The sequence below is a fragment of the Juglans microcarpa x Juglans regia genome, chromosome 2S (genome assembly GCF_004785595.1).
Source record: "Juglans microcarpa x Juglans regia isolate MS1-56 chromosome 2S, Jm3101_v1.0, whole genome shotgun sequence".
NCBI classification, from domain to species: Eukaryota; Viridiplantae; Streptophyta; class Magnoliopsida; order Fagales; family Juglandaceae; genus Juglans; species Juglans microcarpa x Juglans regia.
Window position 1 is genome coordinate 2221807 of NC_054597.1, and position 22232 is coordinate 2244038.

General features: G+C 36.8%; 3 protein-coding genes and 1 pseudogene across 4 annotated transcripts; 2 read left to right on the forward strand and 2 right to left on the reverse strand.

Moving 5' to 3' along the window:
- Nucleotides 1-2318: 2318 nt before the first annotated feature.
- LOC121253183 (F-box/LRR-repeat protein 4-like) lies at nucleotides 2319-4174 on the reverse strand. The gene has a single exon (XM_041153125.1). The coding sequence runs from the start codon at nucleotides 3974-3976 to the stop codon at nucleotides 2549-2551; it is 1428 nt and encodes a 475-aa protein (XP_041009059.1). The 5' UTR covers nucleotides 3977-4174; the 3' UTR covers nucleotides 2319-2548.
- Nucleotides 4175-6633: 2459 nt separating this feature from the next.
- LOC121252119 lies at nucleotides 6634-9997 on the reverse strand (annotated as a pseudogene).
- Nucleotides 9998-10387: 390 nt separating this feature from the next.
- On the forward strand, nucleotides 10388-19792 carry LOC121252835 (ABC transporter B family member 26, chloroplastic-like). Of its 2 annotated transcripts, none has more exons than XM_041152660.1 (19): nucleotides 10388-10893; nucleotides 11546-11673; nucleotides 12182-12224; nucleotides 12844-12888; nucleotides 13030-13152; nucleotides 13238-13341; nucleotides 14262-14316; nucleotides 14405-14475; nucleotides 14636-14738; nucleotides 15164-15374; nucleotides 15890-15963; nucleotides 16118-16174; nucleotides 16267-16341; nucleotides 16753-16827; nucleotides 16901-17182; nucleotides 17387-17451; nucleotides 17532-17592; nucleotides 18120-18186; nucleotides 19419-19792. In XM_041152660.1, exons 1-19 carry the CDS (start codon nucleotides 10468-10470, stop codon nucleotides 19553-19555), a joined length of 2202 nt encoding a protein of 733 aa, XP_041008594.1. In that variant the 5' UTR covers nucleotides 10388-10467; the 3' UTR covers nucleotides 19556-19792. The 2 variants fall into 2 exon arrangements, with proteins under 2 accessions (XP_041008594.1, XP_041008595.1); XM_041152661.1 differs by lacking the exon at nucleotides 19419-19792 and adding an exon at nucleotides 18407-18946.
- On the forward strand, nucleotides 19656-21801 carry LOC121252838 (glycine-rich RNA-binding protein 3, mitochondrial). The gene is made up of 6 exons (XM_041152667.1): nucleotides 19656-19792; nucleotides 20127-20167; nucleotides 20269-20432; nucleotides 20561-20660; nucleotides 20744-20913; nucleotides 21058-21801. The coding sequence occupies exons 1-6, from the start codon at nucleotides 19674-19676 to the stop codon at nucleotides 21577-21579; spliced, it is 1116 nt and encodes a 371-aa protein (XP_041008601.1). The 5' UTR covers nucleotides 19656-19673; the 3' UTR covers nucleotides 21580-21801.
- Nucleotides 21802-22232: the final 431 nt, after the last annotated feature.

A 22232-nucleotide genomic window follows, 5' to 3' on the forward strand; every position in this document is an offset into this window, starting at 1 on the left:
GTTGGAACTACCTTAAAATAATGAAAGTTGATGGGAGAGGAGAACCTCCCATCTTCTAGTGCATGGAAGATGGACCCCCCATATAAAAGAGACGTTTTTTTGGGTTACTCCAACTTAAAAGAAAAAAGATAAAAATGACATTTCAAGGCAACTGATGGAAAATACCACCACCTTTGTTGTTAAACATGTCCTTGTTTATGGGCTCTGTAAAAATTACACTCCAAGAAAGAAAAATTCGACCACCACACTTTTATCTCATTATAATGAGGTCACATTGTCATTCAATTTTGAGAAATAATATTTACAGTCCTAGAGTGTGTAAATTCTGTGCACTTTCTTTGAAAAAAATAGGTAAATATGAGATCTACATGAAAAAGTTGATTTTTTAATGGTGGGTTTCACTCTTTTTTAAAAATAGCACATGAAACTTACACACTTTAAGATTGTATTTGACATTGCTCTTCAATTTTTGAATTTTTCTTAAAATAAAAAAAAAAAAAATCAAGGTAGATAAAAATGCAGCGACATGGATGAAAGTAGTATGTAGCACTACTCTCCAAAAGAAAGAAAGAAAGAAAGAAAGAGAGAAAGAGAACAACCAGAATAGTTGACATTTGAAAATTAATAGATTAACCGTGACCATGAGATAAAAAAGAAAGCAGAGGTAATAGATGAGAGGGAGAGAGGAAGACGGTTTATGGGATCTAGATGGGAAACTTCAAACTATGGTCGATATGTGCAAGTTGCAGGCGTTAACATTTGCAGGCAACTTCATTAAGCACAGTACTATTATACCGAGCTTCACAGAAATTTTCGATTCCACTCGCAGAAACTGGGAAAGAGTCGGGAGAGTCGAAACCGTATGATTGTGAAAATCTTCCTGCTTAGTCTTACATGGACATCGGCCTGCATCTAGCTAGAACCTCAAAACATTTGAAGGAGTAAACTTTTGACTTTAAATATCTATTTTTTTTTCTAGAGATTTGAAACGAAGATGAATTTTTTAGAGTAGCAAGCCTAATCTAAAGCATGAATATGGGACAAGAAGACTATTTATATCCATGTACTCTTCGAAAACTCCCTCAAAAGTGATTTCAAATCTCCCAAACAGTTGAGGCAACACGGATCGGAAGCGCCTATGGTTCTTTACAAGCATGATAATATTTAAATAGAAATGATAGATGTAGTCGTGAGTGCGTAAATGCTACATAATCACTTTTAAAAAAATGAATATATACGAGATTCACATGAAAAAAATAATTAATTTTTTATTAGTGGAGTAAGAACACAGAAACTGAATGGAAAGGATGGTAAGAATCACGAGGCCAACTTGCCTTTTTCTTCTGCTATATTCAATTTAAATAGTACATCTTTACAAGAGTCAAACATGGTAATGTAGTAACGTACAGAACAATAATTAAATGCGGTAATGTACAAGATGGAAAGTATGACTAATTAGCATGATACACGTAAAAGAGAAAATCAAGGAATCAAGGAAAATTGTTCACGCGTTCACGTTGATTCTGGAGGAGATTGAATTGCAGATTCTTGAGTTGCAGACTCTCTTTTGGAAGGTTCAGGAATACTTGGTTTAACAAGTGTATCCCATTCTTTTTCAAAACGATTGCACGATACTTACGCACTTCACAACTGCATGTAACACTATTCGGGAGATCAACCCCCCGAGCAAAACGTTCTAGAGAGTCACAACAATTCCCATGTAAAAGTGAAATAGGCATAATATGCTCTACAAGATATTTATTAAACTCAAGCATGCTATGGCATCTGAAACCATATAATCGTTCTTGAGTCGAATTATCTATCACCCTCTTAATAGCTATAACGGCTAGCTAGAATTCTGTTCTTAGCAGCAATGTGTTCTGCCTTAACCACAGGCAAGTAGATTATATGATCTTCTTGTTACTTATTTGTTGATTTCTTTTCCCCTTACAGGCAATTCCAAGCAGCCATGTCCATAAAGTTTCTTGTTCATCTTTTTCTACTGGATATCTAGAAACCCATCAAAATATGTGATATTTTGCCCAAAATATTCTAGGTTTACCAACTTGTCAAATTAGCATAACCTATCGACATATTTTTGGTGGATTTCACAAAAGTGCATCCTGATGCATGTTGTAATCACCCCCAGAGGGAAATAATAGCCCATAATTGAACATGTTGTTTTGTACTGCAAGCATAGACGCACAAAATGCTTGGAATAAAGCTCCATGGATTTTTTACTTTATTTTTTTTATATTTTTTTGAAGGAAACAGAAGCTTTCACAATCAGTGCAAAGGACATGTAGCTCTCACAGTGCTAACATGCCAAAGAAGAACCAACCCAACATGTATATTTCAGAAGTACAAAGTTAAATCATGAAATATAATACACAATTGTATTCATAATTACTCACTGAGCCAAAAGTCGCTCCTTGTGTTCCAGCAACAGAAATTTACAAACTTGCTTGCTACAAGTGGGGTGATATGTACCTGTCTCACTTGAAAACTCTTTTAACTTTAAACGGCTGCTTTTCCAGCCGGTTCCCAATTAAACAACCAACTTAATAAACTTATTTGATGCCCATGTCCTTGCAACATCGGAAAGCTTGCTTTCCTCAATGTGCATCTGTCTCAACTGCGGAGAATTTAGAACAAACAGCTCCACTGCCTCGGCCCCAATTCCACAACAATGCATAATATCAACATCCTTCAAGCGCTTGCAACTCTTAAACATAGAGACCATGCTTGCATTGGTAAGCCCTTTACACCCTCTCAACTTCAAATCAATAATATCATTGCACGAAACTAACATCGAAATAAACTCCTTATCAAGTAACGTTTCATTATAAGATAAGTCCAATTTCCTCAATTGCCTCAAATTCTGCCCCAATGTGGCAAGCAACCCCGGTTCTCGTTCCACAACATCACAATTTATCAATGCCAATTCTTCAAGCCTAGAACTCATGGCAACCCCAAGAGCCTTAAGGCCTTCACCAGTAACAAGACAACAACTTTGAAGCCTAATACTCGAAAGACACCGGAAATTCACAGCAACAGCCGAGAGGTGATCGTTATTAAGGTCAAGTGGTAGTCGGAGATCTAGTTTTTGCAAATCGCACCTGCTCTGGGTAATGAACCTCAGCAGACCCTCTCTGCTACCGCCATCATAAACCAATAGAGAACTTAGAGAATTACAACTATCAGCCAATTTTAACAGCACCCCATCAACTATACTCCTACAAGTCCTGAGCTCCACCTCTTGAAGACCCTGCAAGCACCTAACAAAGGACGAAAAAGAACCTCCATCACCAATACCCTCACAGCTCCGTAGCTGCAATTTCTTCAGCCTTTTGCAGCTCCTCCATAGCCATCTCAGGCCCCAATCATCTGCTCGAATTCCAGACAAATGAAGACTCTCCAAGCCCAATTCTGTATCAAAATCCTCATTTTGCCACATTCCATGTTCCCAAGAAAACTGAATTTCTTGTTCAAGGCCTTGCCCAGGGCATACAAAGACTGATAAATCCTTTAAAGCAGGAAAATTCACAACCCAACTAAAAAAGACAGGCCTAGAGAGATTGATACAGAGAGAGGTCAGGCGGGTACAGGTCGAAGAGAGGGAACTTAGAGAGGAAAGAGAGACCAAACCTGCCAAGAACCTCAAATTATGAAGCTTGGAACAATATGTAGAGACAATAAGGAGGAGATGATCAGAAAAAGTGGAGGCTGGGGCTGTGGGTTCAGAGGGGACGAAAAGAGAGAGGGAGACAAGAGATGGGTAGTGGGACAGTAGGGAGGAAAATAAAGGGATAGTGGAATTGTGAGGGGTAAGGCGGAGAGAGAGGGAGGTCTTGGAGGTGCGGTAGAGATGAAGCCACCGCTTGGAGACCAAAGAGACCGAAAGTGATGAAGAGGGTGATGACGGAAGTCTCTGAAAGATTTCTTCAAGAAGCTCGTCGCAAAGTATGTCGTCCATCTCTATATGCCTCTCTCTTCACTGGTATTCTCGTTGTTGCTGTTCTTTCTCTTTCTTTGCCGTGCTTTGCTAGAAATCGGAGAACACACTACATTCTTGGAGTTTCCTATTTGTTTCCTTTGTTTCAGTTGGAGGGGGAGAATATTGGGACTTGAAGTCAGGTTAGGTGGGTGGGAGAGAGAAGAGGGAGGAGTTGACATGAGCCCGTTTGCTTATAACGCTGCTCGGAGTATGTGTAATTCACGTTCTGTTTTTTTTTTTGTCTATTTTTTAAGAGTATTGTTAGGTATAATATATAAATTTTATAAATATCTTTGGAAAAAATAAAAAAATTTTATTTATAAAATAATTTTTTTATATTTTTTTAAATGTGATAAATTTTTTTACAATAATTTATATGAAATTTATCTATTTAAAATTTATACAAATTATTTTTTTTTAAATGAAATTTTTATATTTATTAGACGTATTTTTCTATAATTTTGAAGTTTATATAAATTTTGCGGCATGCGAGATCAGTGATATTTAATGACGACGCGCTTGAGAAGGCGAGTGGGATCGCTAATTTTCCTATAAACATACATCATTCGACCACACGTACAAAATACAAATACAGCCTACTCCGACTTCTTTCTATCTCAGTGTAAACAAGCGGAAACTGGAAGGAATGACACGTTGTAAATTGTAATCGACGAGGCAAAAACAAAGTCCACAATCAGAATTTTGCAACCCATCTGATGATCTGTCATCCGATTTTAGGCCATTTTCATCTGAAAAATAAACTCCTTTTATTAACCAATGCGACCCAATGCCGCGCGTGAAAGATAACGTTTGAAATGGTTGTGAGAAATATAATTTATAACTTTAAGATTTATAGTTTATAATTTAAATAATAAAATTTATTATTAAAAAATAATTTATTATTTTGCAACTATATATTTAAAGTACTTTTAAACATGTTATGTTTGTTTAAAAGTAAATTAAAAAAATACTTTTTGATGTAAAAATTATAATTATTTAAATTTTTAAAGATTATAATTATATTATTGAAAGTTTGAAAGTTTTAATTATTTAAAAAATCTATATGTATTTTCGTTCATTAATAATTTTTTTAAAATTCAAATTGTGTTCAGCATTATTTAAAAAAACATGTTTGACAAATGAATTTTTTAATTTATTTGAGATTAAAAATACTTTAATATGTAATACTTAAACAACATAATTTTTTCATTAATTAACTTTTAAAATTATTTAACTACTTTTTAAAACTCTTACTCCAACCCAGACGGACCCTAACTATAACACAAAGCTACTGATTCCCAAAAGAATGATTTTTTTCCCCCCTTCATGTCGTTTGCCGTTGGGTACTGGTTTTGTGGACAGTTCCTCCACGTCCAATATTTTTCCTTTTGCTTCATTTGTGCCCCTTGATTCTCGTATGTCTTCTACTTATGTTAATCATACGCTAACAGTCACTGGGAAAGCCTCGAGCCCTTTTACTTAGTTGTTGGGTGCACCAATCATCAACACGATGAATCCAGTTGATGCTGACCATTTCAGAGATGCCCTTCAAAGCACCATAACAACGTAATCTTTGGGTGCACGAAGAACTAAAACAGCATCGATCTATACGCTGCCATAATATTCAGTAAGGCTTATTCCAGAACAATCAAATCTTAAGATTCTATGAGTATCTATTTTTTCTTTTCCCAGCCATTCCTTGCTCTTTAGATGGTTGCAGAATTTGGGCTTTTATTTTCCTAATAACTTCTTTCAACTTTCGCCATCAATGACAGAACAGATGGGGAGCATTGATCCTAAAGCATACAAGACTTCCATTCCTCATCAACCTATTTTATATTTTATTCACTTACTTTACAGACGCAAGCACCTCTTCTATCAATCATATCGACCAAAAAGGGCATCTTACCTTAAATTTATAACCCATCTCCCAATAGAAAAGCTGAGTGCAACCTAGCGAGATAGTGATCCAATCTATATTCCGTAATGGCCTTACTGCCGTACAAGTTATACCACATGTCCAATATTAAAAGTATTAGTGCAATGGTGCAGGATCCCTTCTAGAAATCTATATTGGATTGAACTTTTTGACCTAACTGGCGTGAATCCAACCCCAAGGACATTGGTGCAGGCAAAAAGCCCTGCCAAATGGATTTGAAGTATGATTTACAACACCCAAAGGAATGAGGCTACACCCTAGCCCTAACCTCTGAGTTCAGCAATCAAGGTGCTCTCATGCTTGGATTGCAGGCCTCACTTAAGAATTGAGGTGAGCTAACTTGGTAAATAGGCATTCAAATGACAGCCATTTGATCAATCATCTCTCTTCCCACAATCTTCGAGTAAAAAAGTACATACTAACAAGCCTGCAGAACCTTGATTGCAATGATGCATGCCAACCAGCTCGTGACTCAGAGGTACCCCTTTGTGACTGGTGACACAAAATTTCTTGCAAAGATGACACATTATATGCTTGGGGCATCTACTTCTCCAGGACCTAGTTCTCTTGAATTAGCCTACCATCAAACAGTTAGCAATTTAGTTAAGACATAAACATTGAGAGAAATTCCATTTAACCTTCTGATTTGGATGTGAAATAGAACAGTAACACACAAGGTAGAATTATCTAAGGCATGTCAACAAGAATGAAGTACAATATGAATGCACAATACCCAGCATGGCAGGTGAACCATACCTATATAGAGGTAAGTAGCACTACCCCATGCCCAAATGGACTCCAACCAATTCTAGAAGTTGCCAACAGTAACACCACTGTAACCTCCAAATACGCCTCTCAAGTTTACAAGCCACCCTTGAAAATTTCCGCAAGCTTCTAAATCTACTATCAAGCTTCAAAGGTTGAGCCATCAAACACATTGGGACCATTAGCAAAGCTCCAATTTCAACTGTAGCAAAGTTGATGACTGACATGAGGCACAAACCAATGAAGGCAGCCGGGATAATCATTAGCCTTCTGTTAAAGCAGTAGGCAAGAGCTTTTAAATAGTCAATGATTTCAAGAGAGCCCAATCTTTTTTTTGGGGCTGAGAGGCATTGACGTAGTAAAATGAAGAACCCAAAATCAAGTACAAGATCAGGAGGCTGAAGCTTGAGAGCGAAACCAAGACTAGAAAGCTGAAATAAGGGAGTACTGAAAGACCAACACCCCACAGGTAAGCTACAAACACTATTTTCGCTGCATTAAGCCATTTGCATGATCTCAGAGTGATGCCAAGTTCACCAGCAGCACTGGCTGGAGGAGTGGAGTTTTCTTTGCCAAGACTAGGATCCATTTTATGAGCATCAGCATATAGAGAAACTGAACAACTGGAAGTGATGCCACATGGAGTGCAAAAGCGATCATATAGACTCCAACCAACACAAACTTACTAGATGATATTAAAAGGTACAGAAAGAATGACCGGTGAAACTTCTCAAGGAGATTGTTTACTGTCCGTATAACTCCTCCAATTAACCTGCAGCAACCAACATGAGTCCAATGACACAACGATAATGAATCTATTATCTTTCAACAGATGATCGTGTGTAAATTATACCACAATGTAATGTCTAAACAAGGAATACATAAAGGATTCGAACAGATGACACTACCTAATAGATCGATAGTATATTTTTTAAAATATATATATATGAAAAACATGTTCAATAAAAGTTGAAACATTAAACAATAAACTAAGACATGCTTGTGAAAAAACTATTTGCCATTTCAAGTATAGCAAAAAAGAAGTTTTTTGCACCACTAAAAATTCAACACAAGACTTTAGTTAGCATTACAAACACACACCCCCCCAACACACACACACACACACACACACACAACAAAAAAGGAAAAAAGTAATAATTATTTGAGATTCGAGATGTATTCAACTCAAGAAAACAAAGCCTTATCCCAAAGACTAGAGTTTTGATATGCAGAATGCAATCCTACTAATGGCAAGCCACTTATCCAAGTCATTTGCCTACATGTCCTGTAAACTGGAGACAAAATCATAAATGCTAATCTGAATAGATGTAAATAAGGACTGACTGGCCACCTCGCAGGAGGAAGTCATTTTGCCTTGCCTTGTTGGTCAAAGCAACTCTTGAAGACATTTCCAAAGTAATTACATCTACTTGGTAATCACGGAAAGCACTGTGGGGACCCGTGGGAACACCCAAAGCCTGACAAAGTGAAAATGCAGGGGATCATAGAGAAGTAAGAACCGAGAAGAGATAGAGCCTTCAATTTTTACTTCTTCATTCAAATTGAAACTACAAATAGTATGCGATACCACCAGCCCCCCAACAAAGGGAAAAAATTCATTAGATTAAGGGGTCGACAGGAGAATAAACTACCTGGTAATACATTAAACTTGCAAGCGTAGCAGTGCCCTCAACATAATCTGCAGCTGGGGTGCCAAACTTCCACTGTGGGTTTAAAATTCTAGCCACATGTCCTAGTGATTCGAGTATTTCAGCATTTAGAGCACCTAATCCTCTAAATATAGGGCTGCAGCCTTGATAATCTCTATCCTGGCATAGTCCCGGCACGTATAAAATCTTCCAGTTCATTATTAACATTGCCTCCAGTACATGTTTCAGCATTTAGAGCACCTAATCCACTAAATACAGGCATATGATAATCTCTTAGCCAAGCATCAACTGTTGCATATTCTCCATATCTTGAGACTGCAACAAGCCATATAATATCCTTGGCCAGCCAAGTAACTTGGGTTAGCAAGGAAAACACTGAGTATGCGATTCCCAACGATAAAGCCTCGCTTGGACCAACCTTTACAAAATTGTAAGGCGTCACCAAGACAATGGCTTCTTTCCCATCACCATGAGGTGTTCTTATTATTCCAACAGTGTTAAGACCATGAGATGAACAACTGGTGTTCTCCCAAATCGTTACAGAATCATGGTAAGAAAAGAAGTGCAGTGGATGAAATTGATTCGATCGAGGGTAGAACTTGTGATAACTAACTTCAGCACCCAGATCAGACATATATTCAGCTATCAGCCTTTGAATTTCTTTGCATTTATGCACACATTATGTAAAACAAAGAATAACAATAAGTCGCACATGGTAAGGATAGGGTTTTGCAGGGAAGGTTTGCAATTTCTTTTTTCAAAATTAATCTACTTTATAGTATGAAACAAAGGGGAAAAAGAATCAAAAGATTATGCAAGTTGCATAAGAACACGCTAAGGGCTGCTTTTTTGACTTGTAATCAGGTCCATAAGAGTTTGCACAGTTTGGTAATGAGCTAAACAAGCAAGATCAATCCTAATCGAGCCAACGTTTAGCAGCCTACCAATCTAATCTACTCATCTTAGCTTTGTTTTATAAATCCTAAATATCTTTTCGACCCACTGACATTAAACCAGCTCCCATTAAACTTCTTTTATATCCACCAATGATTTTCATGTGATAAAATATTCTCTACTAGAAAAAAGAAGTTCATAAACCAACTCAATTTCACTTTAAAAGGAAAAAAAAGAAAAGAAAAGGCACATATGCCACTGCCCACAGGTTTCAAATCCAAATTGGTTAAACTCTTCGCTAATTTATTTGCCTCCAAGACTTCCCGACTAGAGAACATGAGAGTTGCAGAACCTGTGAAAATGAGAATGAACGATCTTAAGCTAAATTTAGTTCGGGTGAAAGACAAATAAAAAAGAAATGGAATTAAAAAGAGATCTGGCAAGAGGGCGTTCTCGGAAATGTAGGTGTTCTTGGTGATAACAGGAAGCAGCAGAAGATTCAAAACCCCAGCTGCACAGCAAAACACACTGAAAACGGGAAATCTGCAAAAGCTATTTCAAACTGAGATTCACCAAATTCGAGCAAAAATGAAACAAATGACTGAAAATCCAAGTAGTGAGAATATTGGAAGAACGGTATTTAAAGAGGAAACTGTGAGAGACGAGTAAGACCCCGAGGTGGAAGATTGGATGTGGCCTCGCTTTGGGGGCCTCGACCTCGCTCTCGGCCATGGCCAGATTGGAGAGGTCGTGTAATTGAAGTTGGAATTTGAAGTCGAAGACGCTAATGGCGCGGAGGTTGAAGACGCTTTTTTGGGCTTCAGTTTGGGCCTCGTGAGCCGGACCGAAGTTAGAAAAATATTTAGCTACCAAAATATTACATAAAATAAATTATAAATTAATATAATTTGAAATAATACATTAAATTATAAAATTATTTTTATTATAAAATTAATCTAACAAATCTCATAAAATCAAATTAATTTTTAAATTAATTTTTATATAATCTCTTTATATCTATAACCATTATCGTAACTTTGGTCGATCACTATCTTAATTCTTACGAGGCTGAGAAAGTATCATTTTCCTTAGATATGGTATTAACCATATAATATTAAATAAATTTATTTGTTATATTTCGTGCTCCCACAAAATTGTCTCTGCGAAAAGTTTCGTTGCGTCCAGATTACCGAGACAACCCTATGCACTTCTCTAATTTGCATCTCCCTGGCCATCTCCCACCCCAACCTCTTCTCACTTGGTCTAGTTTCCCACGTAGAAAGCATTTCCCAATTTCCATTCCAAAAACCTCAACTAGACCCCAATCCGCATTTCCCTTCGCATGCCACGGCACCAAACCTAAATGCCGACGCTTCGAAATCCGAAACTCAGTATTCGCGGACCCGAAGAATGGCAAAGACATTGAGAAGGTTCCTGAAAGTTGGGTCGGTCTTGTTTGGTCGGTTTTTCCCGGTGGTAGTTGGTGGAATTTACGGGAAAACGACAATGTGGAAATCACAGCGGCGAAGCCAATCACGGTTTTTCTCGCTCTCCGTCGAATGTGGGAATTGATAGCTGAGGATAGATGGGTTGTTTTTGTTGCAGTTGGTTCCCTGGTCGTCGCTGCGGTGTGTGTGCTTATTACCCAACTACTCTATATGTTCATGAGCTTGAATTGCACAATCATCCGTTTTATGACTCCTTTATTAATTAGTAGAAGATTTAATGTAGACTCAACTAATATTTAACCATGTTTCTAATCATTAAAACCAAATGAAAGATAAGGAGCGGAATCTTGGTGCTGAGGCATAAGTGCAAGTACAAGTTGGGTCTAGATGATATACTATTACTATCACCAGGAGGTGCTCCCCCGTTCTGCTTTTATAGCAAAGACTGATTTAGTACACATCTGATGTTGGACTTGGCAGATGTCTGTTTTGCGTTGTTTCGTGAGCATAATTTCTCTTAGTGATAGAGAGAATTGACTTGAAATTTTAGGGGAGATGTAACGGTGTCACGTCAAGATGCTGCTCAAATATATCATTCGTATTGCAAATTTATGAGCGAAGTACCATTTGGGGATCGATTAACTTCATTATTCACCAATTTTCAGTTGATTATCTCCTACTATGATGAGTGATTAGTCTGTATTTTAATCACTCCCACCTCCCCTTTTATTTTTTCCAAATAATGCATATCTTTATTTATATGTGTTTATTATATTTCATCTTTTTCTATGTACATCTGCATCCCTTTCCGACATTTCTCATTCTGCTGCAGCTTTCAGAAATATCAATACCAAGTGTATTGGCAGCGTCAATCTTTTCTGCACAGAGTGGTGAGACCATGCTGTTCTCTAGGAACTCACAATTTTTGGTTATATTGTGTTTTACATCGGGGATATGCAGGTTAGTTCATGTATATTCAAATTTCTGCTAGCATAAAGAATAGACAGCATGCAATTTAATTAGGCTGTTAGTGACTTTCTGCGTGATTTCTGAATTTTCACGTACTGATAATTGGAAAAAAAAAGAGGCTCCCATTGAGAATATCTCAAAAGTGCAAACTATTTGACACCTGCTACTTTTCTTTTACTGATGAATTTGCATGGTTTAGCATGTAATTGATATTGTGATGAGGAAAAATTTAAAGGCACCAGACCAGTTAAGCTGCTTTAGAGTTGCAATATGTCATTGAGCCATAGTATTGAGAAGTAGTTTGGTAAAGTGATTAAAGCTCATGGCAAGCATGAATTCATTTTTCTACAATTGTGCCTCTATACGGTTTTAATATTTTTTGGATGGTGTTTATATTAAAAATCTTATATAAAAAGTTAGGAAGTTGTAAGTTGAGCTATTTATAAAACTTATTGTGTTGAGGTTCTTGGTTGGTTACTATTTCTCATTTGTATTTCAGTGGTCTGCGAAGTGGCTGTTTTGGAGTTGCAAATATGATCTTGGTGAGTCTACTAATCTTACTTCTTTCTCAAAGAATGTTTGCATCCACTGTTTTATTTCTGCTGCCTTTTGATGCATGCTGTCCATTTCTGTTGTAACTTGTAACAGTTGGCCGGTGAGAGATGACCCATTTTTTTTTCTTGTCAGTGAAAGCTAACCATTTTGACTTTTGCGATTCTTCTTATGATCTTCTAAGTTCTATCTTGGCATTTTTCCTTCTGCTTTAGCCATGATCAGTGTTTGAAACCACCCGTTATTTGTCATATGTCAGCAATTATTGCCGTCTTCATGAATTCTAAGTAATATGGGGACTTTCTTGTTTTATAGATGTCATTTCTGCAAACAAGGGATTGTGTTCAGGTAGAGTTTTAGTTTTACAGTAAACAAGGGATTGGGGTCAGGTCTGATGTACTTTGGGTTGGTTTTTTGATGGGCTTTTTGGGTCATTAGGGGCTTGTTGGGTCATTTTGGGCAAGGTGTTTTCTTTTATACATTCAGTGTTCTTGATTTCTCCTTTTGATATATACAATATTTTTACTTATAAAAAAAAAATTATACTCTTTACGTTTTTTAGGCATAGAGAATAAAACCTCATATGGTGCTCCATATGTCACATTGCAGGTTAAGCGTCTCAGGGAAACTTTCTATTCAGCTATTCTTTTTCAGGTTTGTCTTTTATATAGAAAATGTAACATATTAGGTGCCCTGAACATCTCTTGAGCCATCTATGTTGGCAGAACTCCTTTTTTTTTTTTTTTTTTTTTTTCATTCAATAGAATACGCTCTGTGGTCTTATCTTTGATGTAGGATATATCCTTTTTCGACAGAGAAGCAGTTGGTGATTTGACGAGCAGGCTCGGGGCAGATTGTCAACAACTGTCTTGGGTTATAGGGAATGATGTTCATCTAATATTACGCAATGCTGTTCAGGTTGTGGTGCTTGTCAATACTTTTTCATTTCCTTGAACTTGCCTTTAGGTTAGAATCAAATTTACAGTTGAAGTTTTATTTTTAGGGTACAGGTGCATTGATCAATCTGCTGAATTTATCTTGGCCGCTCGCATTATCAACTTTGCTGATATGCTCTGTTCTATTAACAATCTTTCTGTTTTATGGACAGTATGCATCTTACCTTCTCTTAACTTCGTAGGCTGATCACATTAGTCTTTTAAACTTGATTTTGTGTATCCACTGTTACTTAGAGTGACGTATTGATTCTTTCTATGTGTATTCAACTTATTTTTATTCAAATGTAGTTTATTGTTTCTATCAGGTTGCTCTCCCTACTTTTTGCTTGCTACAAGATCTTTTGTTGGTCTGAACAAATCATCGACTATAGATTAAGATAAATATATTCTTCTATAAGCCTTGCATGCAGTTCTACCAATAATTTGATAAAATTATCTTTCTTCATATAGATGTTGAAGAGTTACTTATAAAAAAAAAAAAAAAAGATGTTGAAGAGTTGACACCTATAAGAAAAAAGATGTTGAAGTGTTGGCTCCTTCGTATTATAAAAAAAAATACTATCTGCATTGGGGTTACACATATTAAGTCATTGTCATTTATTTTTATTTCCTAAGGTATTATTTTTTATTTGGTTCGAAATAAACCCGTTATCTGAAACCTTCTTTTGAATTAAGTATCCTTGATCTAGAAAATTTTGCTGCTGCGAAGATTTCAGATGGATCTGCTTGTTCATTATAAAAGTAAAAGTCTATAATTTTTTGTTCAATCTACCAGTTCCTTTAGATTTAGACAGTAGCCTTAAAAAATAGAGAAGGGCTTAAATAACTGGATGTGAAAAACTGTGTCCAAATTCTTATGTAAAACATCTTGTCATATGGAGGATATTCTTTTGATCAACAGCAGTAGGGTTACTGTCACTAAATTGTTGCCTTGATAGAGATGTATATTTGCATAAGTCCAAATGTTTACTGCTTCCTAGTGCACTGAGATTTTCATTTTCTGCTTATGAGGGTGTCTTCACTAGTGTCTTGATCGTTTGAAGACATTGATAATACATTCTCTGGTTACAGGTACCAAAAGAGAGCTGCAAAATTAACCCAAGAGTTCACTGCTGATGCCAATGAAGTATGGGCTGATTGACATTGCTTCTGAAAATGTGATAGTTTTTAATAGTTTTTTAATATACTTATCTACTTTTCCCTTTTAAATTTAGGTTGCACAAGAAACACTTTCTTTAGTGAGATCAGTCCGGGCTTATGGAACTGAAAGGAAAGAAATTGGAAGGTAATAATTCTTACTATCGATTTCATGTCATGTATCCATTCTCGGAGCAGTCCCAAAGAGACTGCCACAAGTAAGCCACAAAGTCAGACATCAAATTGCTCATATGTTTTTCTATGCATCGTCATAAGTTGATTAAGTAATCCATCTTATTTGGTGTTAGGTACAAGCAATGGCTGGACAAGTTAGTTTTTATTAACTTTCGAGAAAGTGTGGCTTATGGATTGTGGAATATGAGTTTCAGTACCCTATACCGCTCGACGCAGGTTTTGCTCCCCTACTTTCTTAGATTTTATGCATTCCTGTTTTTCTCCTCTCCCCTAATCAAGGTATTTTATCTTAGAGTAACACTAGAGCCACCGCTGGGGGCTCCCGCTAGTATATTTTATGTGTTTTTCTTTTTTTTGCTCTTTTTTTACGTACATTTTTTAACACTTATAAATATTTTTAAAAAATAAAAAAAATTCACAACATCATTAAAAAACACTTCTTTAATCATGAAGTAAAAAAAAAAAAAAAATCCCAGCTGGAGCCCCCAGTGGGAAGACTAGTATTGCTCTTTATCTTATATGCTTGGCATCCTCGAGTTGCACCCCCCTTCACTTTTTATAAATTCTAACTTGTTAGAAAAGGGAAAAAAATGAAAATTTGTAGCTTGAGTTCCACTTTGTTTGATAATTGTGTTTTTCAGGTTATTGCGCTACTGTTGGGAGGAATGTCTATTATGAGTGGTGATGTGTCAGCTGAACAACTTACTAAGTATATACTGTACTGTGAGTGGTTAATTTATGCAACTTGGAGGTTCACAGATAGTTTAGCATCATTACTACAGTCTGTCGGAGCTAGTGAAAAGGTCTTCCAGTTAATGGATCTCTTGCCCAGTGACCAATTTTTATCAAAAGGCAAGTATTCTGTGTACATTGGAACTGTAAATTTTCTTTTGATTGGTGCATCTTAATCATAATTTATGTCATTTATATTCCTTGTACGACATGCTGTAGCAGCCAAGATGTCTAGATTTATTATACATTTTTTTACCCTTATCATTATGCTAAAAATGAAGTTTCTTCTTGAAATTGGTTTGACAAATATGGCATTATAATTTTTCTTAATAATGCAACAGTCTTTGCATTTAAGTAATGCTTGCCTTATTCAAAGATATAGTGAACAGGGAAAGTGAATCATGATGCTCCTCAATTAAGAATGTGCCAAAATTGTGTGATTGCCAGTATCAGCATTTTTGGTTCTAACATGATAATTCGCTTTTGGTTCAGTTTATGTTGTGTTTTTGTTTTCACCTATGGGAATCTCTCTAAGAAACCCATAATTTTTTGTGCCTCTAAACTAATTTCAGGCCTGCATATTATTATTTTGGTTAAATATATTAATCAGTAATTGCGCATCCCACTATCTACAGGCGTGAAGTTGCAGAGGGTGATGGGAAATATTCGATTTGTAAATGTATCTTTTCACTATCCTTCAAGGTTAATGGTATGTCTTCCTAGGTTAAACAGCTTTTGCTTTATCTTTCTTTTGGTGTCAGAAATGTCTTCTTTTTACCTGTTCATATATATCAAGGAAAAGTAATAGACCGATGAGTTCTTTGCAGTCTCAAAGGGCTTGCTAATAAGGGATGTTGGAACAGGTGCCCATTCTAGAAGACATAAACATCTCCGTGCAAGCAAGCGAAGTGGTTGCAATTGTAAGAAATTTCTTTTCTTTGATAATATTGGTCCTCTCCATGACGCTGGTTCATAGATTTAAGGATTGTCTGTACTTCTGAAAATTTCCAAGGTTGGCCTAAGTGGTAGTGGAAAAAGCACAATTGTCAATCTCTTACTCCGTCTTTATGAGCCAATTAATGGTCAGGTACGCTCCAAACACTTTTGCATGTCATGTTAACATCTTGAAATATAATCATAAAGTATATCAAATAAACTAAGGATTTATGATCTATTACTCAATGATTTATGGCATTTTAAGACATTTTGTTTGCTTGTTTATTTTTCTTTGGTCTTGGACAATAGTTGAAGGCAATACACTTCATGTAATAAACTTCTCCTTATTAATAATACTGCATTTTCTATTGTTATACTTTTGAAAACCTTTTGGACTGTGAAATATGGCTGATCTTGTTTGGCTTTTGGAATGGAAACAGGGATGGTAAACGTACATAAAAAAGTATTAATTTATTTATATGGTGTAGCTAGATGATAGAACATGATAACAGTGTATTAAATAAGGGTTCGATCTTTTGTAAAAGGTGCCTCTGAATTGCAGATCTATATTGATGGTCTCCCCCTTAGAGAGTTGGATATCAGGTGGCTGAGACAAAAAGTTGGATTTGTTGGACAGGTTAGACTACATAAACTAAAAGGCATTCTGTGGATGGCTTTTAAATTATAATCAAAATCTTTATTTGAGACAGGAACCTCATCTCTTTCATATGGACATCAAGTCAAACATCAGATACGGTTGCTCTAGACACGTTGAACAGGAAGATATAGAACGGGCTGCGAAACAGGCCTATGCTCATGAATTTATCTCATCTCTTCCTGCTGGTTATGATACCCTTGTTGATGATAATTTGCTCAGTGGGGGACAGAAGCAGCGGATAGCTATTGCTAGGGCCATTCTTAGAGACCCTGCTATTCTGATCCTTGATGAAGCCACCAGTGCACTAGATTCAGAAAACGAACATTATGTTAAGGCAAGTATTTTCAAGTTTCAATATCCCAATACTTTCTATTCTACAGGAATAACAAAAAGCAAAATGATAAATACAAGCTAACTAGGTGTTCTCTGCTGTATACTTTCTGTATACTTGGGCAATGCCTAGTTACTTGTTTCGATAAAAATTTGTTCTACTATAAAAAAAAAAATGCTTACTGTTTCTGACATTGTTATTTCTTAGGGGGTTCTTCATTCATTTAGAAATGACATCAAAGCAAACAGAACCGTCATTGTAATAGCACATAGGTGATTTTTCTGTTCATCTTTCTTTTCCCCGCTAATTTAATTGTGAGACAATGTGCATTATGGTGACCAACCTTTTACAGGCTCTCTACCATCAAAGCTGCTGATAGAATCATAGTAATGGACAGTGGTCGAGTCATTGAGGTTAGATCTTTTTCTTGAATACCATATAATTGTCATTTTATACTGTAGATGATCATGGAGGACGTGTGATATATTTCTAAAATCAGATCTCAGAAACGTTGTGATTGTAACATTTCAATTTTCCCTTGGGGTGAAGGAGAACCCCTGTGGGGGGTGCTTTAGAGAGTGCTTGGCTAACTGTATTTTTTGTTGTACCAATTTGAGGCAAAGTACTAAAGCCCATTGATTTTCCTAAGTCACTGTTCTTTATTTAGGAGAAGATTTTGTTCATGGGTCAATGGCAGACTGGACCAAAGCCGTGGTCAGATCATGGCCACTGCTTTCCTAACTTAAATTTAGTAGCGTGTTTGCCTGTGCTTTGCCATTGGTACTTCATGTAATCTTCTTAAATAAATGGAGGGCCACCATCTCTCACTAAGATGTCCACTACGAAAAAGATTGGCATGCAAAGCAGAATTTCCGATAACATTTGAATGCATATGAATACCCTCTGCTGATAAATGTATTTTTGATTTGTGTATCTGCAGACAGGTGATCACACAGAGCTGCTCCTGAAGGATGGCTTGTATGCACGATTGTTTAAAGCTCAAAGAGGTGCTTTGACTTGATTCTAGATCATTTTTTCTTTTTTCTATTTTTGCATGGAAGTGAAAGGTGGATAGACAGGCTTAGAATACTGCAAAATCGCGGCACCAACATGTGTAGGAGTTCCACGTGTGCCACTCCTTGCATATATTGTGTGGACAATTACCTGCATCATTTTGGCAAAGAACATTAATCAATATAGTTGAAATTTAGAAGTCATGAACCCCAGGAACAAAAAACCTAGATTTCCGAGAGAACAAGCAGCGAAGGAAGTTGTCAATGAGCCACCAGTTCTGGATTATACTGATAAAAGACACTTTTAGAGCAGTGAAATGATAACATGGTGCTGGTGGCGCAGCCATTGCAAATAGGACTCCTGCGAAGCTCTTGAGCAAGACTACATATTACATATTGTTTTTGTCAATGGCGTGTAGCCACCCTTCTGGTTTGACTACATGAGAAGAACGATAGATGAAACTTCATACTACCGGGGAGACGGAAGGAGGAGATTTAATCTGCAGCATAATACATGATAGATTTGTAGCTTGTCTCCCTCTCTCTCCCTCTCCCGTGGAAGATTTATGTAAATTCATGTAGAACCCGACATTTTGCCAATCAAACCTTTGTTTCGCTATCCATTGATCTACATTTTTTTCCCCGGGATTTATGAAAGGATGGATGTAATTCTCACTCTCAGTTGAAGCTGATGTTGTATCATTCAAAATGGATCACCCCCTTCCTTTTCAGGGAGACCTTATTGTTTGTTGTATTTTGCCTCTGGAAAAAATTTATTTGCTAACTACGTGGACTGACAAGTGACATCAGATTTGTAAGCTTAAAATCTTGAGCTAGAGAGATGGATAATAAAATGAGAAATGCTTTAGCCTTTTAAGAAATTTTATAAAAATACACTTATAAATTAATGTTGTTTGATATGGTACGTTAGATTGTAAAGTTAAGTTATTTTTAATGTAAGATAGATATAATATATCACGTGAAAGTCATATCAGTTTATGAATTTACTTTTATATAATTTCTTTATAGCAGTAGAACATCTCTAAAAAAAATCTCTAATAAAATATCACTCTTGAAGTGTCAACACACTTCTTCTAAACTCTTGAAGTGTCAAAACACTTCTTCTAAACGGACTTGCAAAAATTTATTCTATTATTTTATTTTATTTTTGTTGGGTATCTAAGCCCATTGATGATTTTCTCTGTCATAAAAAAAAAAATGTGCAGCACCAGCCCATTTTAGCCCAAAACCTATAATCAGAAGGCTGGCCCACAAGGAGAAGTTGAGAAGGAGCCACTTCAATGGTCCGAAGACCACAATAACCCTTTTCTTTGCAACCAATCACACCGCCCGAATGGCTTAAAAAGGATTTTAGGGGATTTCGGTCCAAAAACAAACATCTAGGGCTCATCATTACATCGTCCTCATCTTCTTCTTCTTCCTCCTTTGAGAAGTGCTACGCCCGTCAAGATCGGTGCCCCATGGAATCGCACGTCAATGAAGCCGTCTCTGACAGAGAAACCGGTGACGTAAAGTACTCTGACCTCAGAGAGGAGGACGACAAGTCTCAACCTCACACGGGCGACGGTGCCAGCGCTGGGTATCTCTCTCTCTCTCTCTCTCTCTTAATATGTTCTTTATTTTCATTTTCAAGAAATTTTAGCTCTGTTTGGCCGCTAAGAAAATGTAAGAAAATAAAATTAGGCAAATCCATGAAAGCTCAGAACTGCCTCTGTCGATTCATTTCTCTGATTTTCAGTTTTTTTTTGGAATAATTGAAGAAAATAATTGGAATTAAGTGAAATCAAAACTAAAGATATGAAATTTTTTCAAATTTGATAAAAAAAAAAAAAAAAAAGCTGCGAAATATTTTATTTACTGCTCCGAATTTGTGTTGATCTATGATTTTTCGTACTTTGCGCGTCATCTTGCAGAAAAATATTTATAGGGGGTTTAGCGCGAGAGACAACTGATGGTCAGTTCTTTACAGTGCGCCGATTCCTTAATATTTGCTGATTTTAGTTTGGACATGTATGAGTTTAATCTTTTCTGCCCTTGTTTAATTTTCCAATGCAGCGCAATTTGTCAAGCATTTTGGTAGATACGGTGATATTATTGATTCTGTGATAATGAAGGATCGTAAGACAGGGCAACCCCGTGGATTCGGGTTTGTGACTTATGCAGACCCCTCTGTGGTTGATAAAGTCATTGACGACACTCATATTATTAATGGGAAACAAGTAGGGTTTGTGTTGGGGGCCAACATTGAGCTAGGTTATAGGTTGTTTATTTCTAGAATTAAGTTGTTATTGCTTCAGTTGTTGACTTGATTTACTGGTGTTTGATGTGGTTTTGGCACCATATATAGGTGGAAATTAAGCGTACTATTCCAAAGGGTGCTATTGGCTCTAAGGATTTCAAGACTAAGAAGATTTTTGTCGGGGGGATCCCTACAACCATGAATGAAGGTGATTTTATTTTATTCTGTGACAATGAGGGTTGGTTGCATAGCAATTCTAAATGGGGCTATATGTTTGTTATAAATGGGCAGATGAGTTCAGGGACTTCTTTACACAATATGGAGAGGTCAAGGAACACCAAATCATGCGGGACCATTCCACTAGCCGTTCTCGTGGATTTGGATTTATTACTTTTGACACGGAGCAAGCTGTTGATGATCTATTGTCCAGGGGTAACAGATTGGAAATGGCAGGAGCTCAGGTCACCCACTGAATATACATGTCTTTAACCAGCTTAGTAATTGAAATTCTTGTATTTTATAACTGTTACACTGCCCTTCTTTCTAAAATCAACCTTAATAGATCGTGAAGCATTAGAATTTAAGTTCATGTTTCTTTCTTATAGGTGGAGATCAAGAAGGCAGAGCCAAAGAAGCCAAACCCGCCACCTGCACCATCCAGGCGTTATAATGATTCAAGGTCCACATTTGGTGGTGGGTTCAGGGATGGATATGGTGGATTAGGAGAAGGTAGCTTTAGTGGTGGTGGTGGTGGTTATAGGTCTGGTGGGCCTTATGGTGGCAGGGGGAGTGCTTATGGTGGGTACGGCGGAAGTGAATTTGGTGGTTATGGAGGATATGGTGTTGGTGGTGGAATGGCATCTTACAGGGAAGATTCCTACCTTGGATACTCAGGTCGTTATGGAGGAGGCTTTAGCAGAGGTTATGATCTAGGAGGTGGTTATGGTGGACCTGGTGATAGTTATGGGGGATATGGTGGTGGCGGTGGTGCTGCTGGTGGCTATGGGAGTAGCTATGATGGCAGCCTTGGCAGTGGATATGGAGGTGGTAGTGGTGGCTCCTTCTATGGGAGCAGAGGGGGCTATGGTGGTGCAGGGAGTGGGCGATATCATCCTTATGCAAGATAGAAATGCCGTCCAAGGAAGAATTCTTAGGATTATAATTGTAACTGGCAGATGCTAAGTTGTCTCACTTTGTAGCATTGAATCTCAAGTTTGTTGGCATATGTTTTCAGAATTATTCTATTTTGTCAAGGAGGTGCTGGGAAACTTTTTCTTCTTCATTTGAATGTTTTGCCCTTTCTGTACTTGGGAGTACAATATATAAATGATTTTTAATTTGAACTGTCATTTGATCCTATCAATGAGCTGCAAATTGTACGGATAATATTATCTCTCGTTCTGGAAAAGCGTACCTTGTAGACACCAGTGTAGTTCGCTAATCTATTTTTGTGCAATCACCATATTTCTACAGGGACACAGGTCATTGAATTTGAATTTAGAATTGTATTACTTACAATTTATTGTCAGTTGGGTTGGATGTTTGAAAATGTGTTATGATCGGTAGATTCGGTATATTAGATGTGTTTTAAGTATCGGTAGATTCGGTATTTTCTAATAAATTTTCCTTGAATTTTTATGTGTGCTTGCGAAAAATTCTTTAATTCTAAAATTAATCAAAAAATTATGCCGAATATTCGGGATTAATAATAATAATAATAATAATAAACCAATACAAAGCTATTTAATTAGTGTGACTGAGATTTAAAATGAAAAAGATA